The following is an 8,364-nucleotide window of genomic DNA, read 5'->3' as shown; positions in this document are numbered from 1 at the left end:
TGGGAGCGGGCTGTTCGCCGTGAAAGGTGGCATGCGAAAGATGGAGATCGCTTTTGCTGTGTGCATTTCGCGCCGGAGTGCTTCGACCGCACCGGACAGACAACACGACTGCGTGCGGGTAGTGTTCCTTTTGCGTTTCCGGAGCATCTACAGAAGCCCGTGAGTATGTTAGAACGTCGCGCGATGTATTTGTGGCGGTCTCGTTTTCGTTGAGAAGAAGTGACCGTGATAAGCCGGATAAAAATCAACACTGTGTGCCCAGCCAGCTGCAAAAGCGAGAAATGCGACTGAGTTTCTCGAGCTCATTAGACCGCGGATGTCGTTTTCAACTAATGTCATTAAATTTACCATTGTCACAGCTAATGAAAGGCATTACCTTTGAATGACATTCTATGAAAATTACACCAAATTTGCCGTCTGGCAGGGTCGCCTCAGCTAAGCTGTAACCATGACATTGGATAGAGACCGCTATTGCGCCTAGATTTTGCACAGCTTCAATTTTTTTTTTTTTCATTTTCATAGGATAAAAAGTACGAAAACTGCTACTCATAACCGTAGGCTGCAGATGCGGCTCCAGTCTGCAAATCTGTTCAGTAAGCGCGCGTCGGTGGTGACGTAAAGAGATCTAATTATTATGCAAGCTCAGATGCTAAACAAAATAAAAAGGCTAATGATTTGAAAAGATGCTTAATCAAAATGTGAAAATAACATACATCCACCTTTATGAAGCAGTAAGTTTTGGTAGCAAACGAGGCATAGCTTTACAACTGCTCTTATTTTTCTCTGACTTGAGACTCATCAGATGTACATATGACGTCTATTTCAGGTGAAAAGGAAGCGTCCAGGCCGCAAGCATGAAGACTGGTTCCAGAAAGTGGAGGACCACAACCTTGATCTTGATCCACTTGATAACCATATTTATATTTTGTGCAAAAAAATCGCTGAAGAATATATAAAAGTGAGAATACACCACATGACGAAAGAACGAAACTGTGAACTTATCAAAAACAAAGCGAGACCACTTTTGTCGAGGGTGATTATTTTCAATCACCAGTAGGGTGTTTGTCATGGTGTTCTTGACTGTATGTGAGACTTTCTCCTTAATATCTGCTCATTTGAACTCCCTTCTGCGTATCAGTTGGCTGCTGGTTGATGGTAAATAAACGACTACAACTAGAACCACATATTTGCATTCCTTTCTAAATAGGAGCAGCTGCATCAGCAAAGCGAAAAAGCGCGAGCGCAGCTGCATTACGCTTTTCTCCTTAATATTTGTACAGTTACACTGCCTTTTACATGCCAGTTTTCTGCTAGCTGATGGAAAATAAATGGATATAACTAGAACCACTCGTTTTTGTTGCTCTGTAAATGCGAGCAACGTCATCCGCAGCGCGGAAAAGCACGAGCGCGGCAGTGCTAAGCTTTTCTGCTTAATATTTGAACTGGCAAACTGCCTTGTACATGCCAGTTTCCCTCTGGTTGAAGAAAAATAGACGTTTAATACTAGAACCGCTCGTTAGCGTTGCTTTGTAAACGCGAAAAAGCGCGGCTGCGCTATGCTTTTCTCCTTAATATTTCCGCAGTTAAATAGCCTTCTTCACGCCAGTTGGCTGCTACAGTTGATGGGAGATAACCGTTTACAACCAGAAGCACTTGTTTTCATTGGTTTCTGAATGCTAGCGCCTTCATGAGCAGCGCGAAAAAGTAGAAGCGCGGACAGGCGCGGTTGCGCCGTTGCCTTTTGCCTCTGGTAAGATGGCCGCCGGCCGTTCGGCGCGGCTTCACCCTTGCCCATAGGCGCGTATAGGCGGCTTCCACTCCAGCAGGTTTTATATATCCTCCTTGGGATCGGTCTCTACGCGTCGTCTGCTACTTTCTGAAAGGCGCCGGCAAGCGACCGCCACATTCATTGGTAGTCGCCCTCTTATGCGAGAAGCAGAAACGCAAATTCGCTCTCACGTTACTTGGCTTTAGTGAAAAGCGCCTTTTAAATAGTTGTATATGAACATTACAAAAAAAAAAAAAAAAAAACGTAAGACAGGGCGAGAAAATAGAGGCATAATATGGGCAGTGCGCTTACTTTCATTCCGCTTCCTGTTGTAAGGGATGTTTATTTTTCTCCAGTATACTTAACGAATCAGCCCAGAATCCCGTAATACTCAACCATATTCCAATCTTACCTGAAAACTCCTTACGCGGGCAAAAAACTCCGGGAAAGCCTACAAATTCAACAACCAGCAATGAAGCAAGAAAAAAATGCCTTGTAATTTTTATTTGATGTTGTGAAAGGGAATGCAGGAGGTAAATTAATTACAGCGACATACTTATAATAAGAAAACTGTTTACAGTGAAGGAGCTGTGCAGGAAGCCTTCACATTAGCTTGACTTTCTTTCGGGCAGATGCGACCCTTTCCGAAGAGCTGAGGCTCTTGCAGGCATCTTTTGAGGCAAAATGCATTCGTAGCACAATGTATGAATGAAGAAGCTCTGCAGTAGTGGTGTCCTTGTGTATGGGACAACCGACACTTGTCACATCACAGTCCCCAAGTGCGTCGAGAAGGGTCCAAAAAGTGTCGGAACAGAGCCGGTTCCTTTGCAACTCATCTGAAATCTTGTCTTCAATACCTCGAAACATACAGAAAAGCTCCCATGATGGCAACTTGAGGCATACAAGCGTATGTTCCCTCTCCAAAGTGAGAAATGCCTCTGGGCACTCTGCATTTTGGGACTGGATGCTACATATACAATCAGAGCATCTATTATGTTTGAGGAAAGAGTGAACAAGGTAGCCGCACAAGTAGTAAATAATATAGTCCTGTGCTGCTGGCATGGAGTATCCGTGATCGGGTGCTGTCAGTGCTGTATTCTGCGTAGTAGAACATATCTCCGCTAACTTTGCCTCTACTTTCTCCTGTAGTCTTTCATGGGATGAAAGTTTGTCCTTCCTTCCCTTTTCATGCTGTCGGCTACAGTGGCAAGCACAAAGGTCTGTTCCTCATTCACATTCCCTGTGACACAAGTACTGATGGGGGTATACAGGCTCAGAAGCCTATATATGTGTGCAAAGCTGATTAGAGTGGGGTGGTCTTCATCACCTCCGTAGCTTCTTGTCACACCAAAAAACCTCTGGAAAAAAATGAAATAACAAGGTGGTTTCTTCATGAAACAAACTGCACAAACATCAAGGTTATAAACAAAGAAACTGTACTGTTTACCTCTAGAGGATCTTGGTTGAGTTTGCCCGTGAGCACATAATGCGCTCCTTTGGAGAGGAGGTCTGCTACAAGGTCCCGTACTGACGCAAGTGTAACCCGAAGAGATTCCATAGTAACTTGCGACGCAAACATCACTGTCCCTTTGGTGATATGGTTTTCCTCGGTCTCATTTACAGCATCAAGGAACTCTTGGATGACCTTTAAAATGAACCATCAAGCAAATTCCTTTAACAACAAGGCAACAGAAGGTATAAAATATCATCTTTACCTTAATTTCCTTTGATGAACTTCGTATTCCAAGCCAGGGGAGCTTCACATTGAGGGCATCGAACAGGTTGTTCACCATCATGGTGAATTGAGCAGTTCCATGGCAGTCTTTCAGATCAGGCTCCTCTAGTCTCTGGTAGACCTTTAGCCCAATGGCGGTGCTACGGCTGAAAAGCTGAGAACAACATATGGGGAAAATTTTTCAGCTTTATTTTTTATAAACATTCATTGATGCACATAAACAAAGAGTAGTTAACGACGAAATACATATAGATATGGCATTTTTGTTTACCTGTACAGCCAGTCTCACATTCATCTTTCGTAGGTTGTCTGGGCTTACATGCTCTTTTGTCAACTTCGGTACCACCCGGAGCTGCTGTTTGCCATCTACTTCTTGGAGTTTTCGGTAGTGGTCAAAGTTTATCTTGTGTTCACCGATCTGTAATTTATGAAGGATTAGATGAAAAAAGGCGCTCCATTGCACATCCCTCTATAGTTGCTTAAGAATGAAAAGTAAGCAAAAGCATTCAAATCCACATACCATGCCATACTTGTGACGCAGAAGATGGTTCCTTATACACTTGATAATGTGGGGAACATCGCAAAGGAAGTACAGCTGCTGATCAGGCACACAAGGATGGTCAACTTTGTGTTTCGGTGCGTGAAGCTTGCCTTTGATACCGAAACATGACCACATGGCCTTGTTAGTGCTGGCACCATCACTGATTACAGCGACGACAACTGCATTATGCTTACATAGCTCCAAAATGGCTTCCAAAACAAGCCTTGCCAGCACTCTTCCAGGGGCTGCATGTCTTGTCGCAAAACTTGCAATCGGCTGCACCCAAGAGTGAAACAATGGCACAAACATGAGGACCAAAGCATGGTCAGCTGTTGTTTCTGAGTCATGGCCATCTCCATAGTCAACAAAGCCGTCAACCTTGTAGGTACTCTTGTTAAATGCAACCACCTCTCGCACCTTCATCTCGTCCAGTATCAGGGCTCCATAGCATTGCACTCCTGTTCTGTTCTTCATAAAGGCCCCGACACTGGCAAGAGATACCTTGTTGAAGCCGAATTCACAAGGCATTCCGTTCATCATTTGTCTGAGCCTTGTCACGGTTGGAAGTGGCATGAGCTTCATCTTTGTCATTAGTCTATAAGCTCTTGGGCTTGAAATTCTTAACAGAAGGCAAGTCATAAGCCATTCCTGTTCATAACGGCGTCCTCGTGGCGATTTCGCTTTTGCCGCTTTCAATGCTGCCCGAAAGGCAAGTTGCTGTGCTTGTGGAAGATTCTCCATTGCTTTGTCGACTTCGCTTAATGAAACTTCTGACAAACGGCGCGTCAGTGTACCCAGCTCTCTTTTTGCTTTTTCGCGAAAGACAGTGGCCCTAATCGCCTTTTTCCTTAGGTTCTTAATTTCGCACTGTGGCTTCAGTTTTGTGCTTTTTTGGGGGCGGCGCTTAACTCTATCCACAAAATTTTTTTTCGTTTTCTTGCATGGAGGGCACAAGCTTTGATCTGACAGCACCATGCATTTCTTGTTTCGCCACACACCCTGCCTTTTAACAGCTGTCATTGAAGATGAAATGCCTGGAAACAACTCACATTTGCACCCAGTACAAATCTTGAGGGCATCGATGTAGCGAAGAAATCTTGCTACATTCTTCTGGCTTGTCAGTTGAGTCTGAATGTTTCCATTTTTATCGTTGTCGACGATGTAGCTGCACGGCGGGACAAGCACACCTCTTGAACTAACTTCAAGCGTCAAGTCTTGTCCGATTACTACGGACTTTTCAATGCGTACAATGCCCCCGGACTCCTCCAGCTTGTAGAATATAACCTGGTTGGTCGAAGCCTTCACACGCCACGACTCAAACGCTTGACCGTCCTGCATAACAGCAAACCAGGGCGCAGCTTCTAGCGTACTTACTTCGGCGCATTCACCGCCATCCACGCCGTCACTTGCGTCGTCGTACAAACTCCCATCACTTTGGCAGGAAGCAACTTGGGCAGGAACCACTGTTCTCACTTTGGGTGGTTTTCTTGCTGACTTGGGCGTCTTTGGTTTTGACAAATGCTCAGGTATGTTTGGAAAAATTCGAGGCACCGCGCATTCCCTCAGGGTCCACCTGCCTCGCGGTATTCTAACGGTTTGACCATTCACGACGTGCTCATAACAGCTTATGATGTCTGCAGGCTCAAAATGAATGTCACAAACGTACGTTTTTGACGTCACCTTAAAGTTTTTCCGCGGGATCGCGTTTTCCCACGCCTTCAATACGTGAGGGTCCTTTGGGGGCTTGAAAAAATGTCGCGGCACAGGACTTGCCGCTGCCGAAGCATATCCCGAACGACAGCCCGGCGCGCTGCACGTCGGCATGTTGAGAATTCGCGCTGACACTTCACGGCATCCACTCAAACACGTAAGGACGCTCACTGCACAGAGTTAATACGTTTGCGGAACGCGTTAAAGCAAAAAATACAGGCGTGATAAACGCGCGAGCACCAGCAACGTGACACAAACACATGGCCGAGGCAAGCCTCGCTCTTCAGACTAGATCTCAACGGAACTGCAGCGCCATCTCTCGCAACGGCGACAAAACGGCGCCGCCTCTCGCAGCCAGTTTGCGAACTGAACCTATCTAAAAACGTTGGTTTGAATTGAGAGAAAGCACTTGTCTGTAACGCAACGGTAAAAGTCGTGTACAGAGGTACAGGGACGGTCTATTGACCTTTATCATGGAGCACTTTGTTCTACAGAAACGATATGGCGCTTTCGGCGTGCGGCGCGTCGCACGTGGCTTCACCGAGAGCGCACGAATGCGAAACCACTAATGCACGCTTCTGCCTGGCTTCTGTGCGATCAGCTGTTGGAAATGCAACTGAGTTTTGGCGCACGCACTGTGCTCCAATCGTGCTGCAAATTGTGGAGTGGCGGCTCGAAGACGTGAGCAGTGGTTTGCTGCTGAAGCCGTGACTGGTAAATTGAGGAATGGAAAGAATGCGCGTGGCCAAGTTCGCGGACCACTGCTATAACTGTCCGTGTTACCGGCACTTCGATATATGCGGCGTTCCTCGAGGAGAGAGAAATTTGTTCATCCGCCAGCGCTGTATCGCTAACCTTTAAAGAAAGGGCGGGAGCCCTGCAACGTCGGCAAGAGTGAGTACCGCTCGTTAAACACTGACAAAGTGAGTAGCGCTGCCTAGTTTCTGAGTAAGCTTGGCGCACGTTATCGGCATGCACCTGCCCCAAATGGCACGGAAACTTACGCCCACTCTATTGCCAACGTATCAAGAATTAGTGAATGGGCGCATACTGTATATATATCATCAGCCTGGCTACGCCCACTGCAGGGCGAAGGCCTCCCATACTTCTCCAACTACCCCGGTCATGTGCTAATTGTGGCCATGTTGTCCCTGCAAACTTCTTAATCTCATCCGCCCACCTAACTTTCTGCCGCCCCCTGCTACGCTTCCCTTCTCTTGAAATCCAGTCCGTAACCATTAATGACCATCGGCTATCTTCCCTCCTCATTACATGTATTGCCCATGTCAATTTCTTTTTCTTGATTTCAACTAAGACATGTCATTAACTCGACTTTGTTCCCCCACCCAATCTGCTCTTTTCTTATCCCTGAACGTTACACCCATGATTCTTCTTTCCATAGCTCGTTGCGTCGTTCTGAATTTAACTAGAAACCTTTTCGTAAGTCTCCAGGTTTCTGCCCCGTAGGTGAGTACTCGTAAGACACAGCTGTTATACACTTTTCTCTTGAGGGATAATGGCAACCTGCTGTTCATTACCTGAGAATGCCTGCCAAACGCACCCCAGCCCATATACATATATTTAGACTTAGACGCAAGTATGAATTGATTTCCGGGGTCCTGTGATGAAGGCCTTACGCCGGCCCAAACGTCAATAAATCGCTTCATACGCGCGTCTACTTCAACATGTCTACTTGCACGGATCCAGAAACGCTTCTTCCTGGTGTGTATATATATATATATATATATATATATATATATATATACATACATATGCCCAAGAAATGACGGACCACCCCGACAGCATACGAATAGTTGGAGCTGAATGTTTCGCGATGGTCCACAAGAGTAAGCGCGGTACTAGCGATAATACACCAGCGCTACAAGATATTGCAATATATAGAACAGCTAAGTTTAAAGACTTGGGCTCAGTAAGATAAGTCTATCGCAACTACGCACATCCGCCAGCAATTAGGCAGAAAATATTCAGATAATGACTGCAGCGAGGAACTTTACTGAGTAATATACGTGAAAAGCCGCTGCTAAAGTATGTGCCAAATAAAGAACGAAGAGCAAAATACACTGACCCTGATTCAATTCATAAGCGAAAGTTTGAACAGCTTGGAATTCATGTTTAGCCCAGCTTTTAGAGCAACCCGTCAGTTTTTTAGACAGTCTATAGACATGTGTCTATGAAATCTATCGACTGTCTATAGAAATTTCTTTAGACTAGTCTATAGAGAGGCTATAGACTCGTGGCCTTACACTTTTTATAGAACAATCCATAAAAAGTCTGATTCAATGACTGTCTATAGACTGTCTATAGATTATTGAAAGTTCACTTTTTTAGACAAATGTCTGCAGAATCTCTATAGACAAAAGTGTATAGGGTTATACAGTTCCATTTTTTAGACTGATGTCTATAAAATGTATATAGACAAATGCCTGTACATAGTCTATAGACTTGGAAAGCAGAATTTAGCGCCAGCAAACAAAGACAGAAGGGAGACGACACGAAAATGCGCATTGTGATGTCTCCTTTCTGTCCTTGTTCGCTGCCGCTAAATATACCTTCCAACTTAGCTTACCAACACGCCTAACAAATGGCAAT

At 45.2% G+C, this 8,364-nt stretch overlaps 1 protein-coding gene across 1 annotated transcript; it reads right to left on the bottom strand.

Annotated features, from left to right (window-relative positions):
- Nucleotides 1-2,241: 2,241 nt before the first annotated feature.
- On the bottom strand, nt 2,242-6,118 carry LOC140218822 (uncharacterized). The gene is made up of 5 exons (XM_072288558.1): nt 4,024-6,118; nt 3,775-3,921; nt 3,484-3,657; nt 3,216-3,413; nt 2,242-3,126 (listed from the first exon to the last, which is right to left on the bottom strand). The coding sequence occupies exons 1-5, from the start codon at nt 5,866-5,868 to the stop codon at nt 2,902-2,904; spliced, it is 2,589 nt and encodes an 862-aa protein (XP_072144659.1). The 5' UTR covers nt 5,869-6,118; the 3' UTR covers nt 2,242-2,901.
- Between the last annotated feature and the right edge of the window lie 2,246 nt (nt 6,119-8,364).

This window comes from Dermacentor andersoni, chromosome 6 (genome assembly GCF_023375885.2).
Source record: "Dermacentor andersoni chromosome 6, qqDerAnde1_hic_scaffold, whole genome shotgun sequence".
Lineage (NCBI taxonomy): Eukaryota > Metazoa > Arthropoda > Arachnida > Ixodida > Ixodidae > Dermacentor > Dermacentor andersoni.
Note: the sequence above shows the minus strand (reverse complement) of the source record. Positions and strands in the feature narration are given on the sequence as shown.

Excerpts from the sequence above, each read along its gene's own strand:
- LOC140218822 (XM_072288558.1), bottom strand. The coding sequence starts at position 5,868 with ATGCCGACGTGCAGCGCGCCGGGCTGTCGTTCGGGATATGCTTCGGCA. Across the intron at positions 3,414-3,483 it reads GTTCATCAAAGGAAATTAAG|GTCATCCAAGAGTTCCTTGA; the intron begins GTAAAGATGATA and ends TTCATTTTAAAG. Across the intron at positions 3,127-3,215 it reads TCAACCAAGATCCTCTAGAG|AGGTTTTTTGGTGTGACAAG; the intron begins GTAAACAGTACA and ends ATTTTTTTCCAG.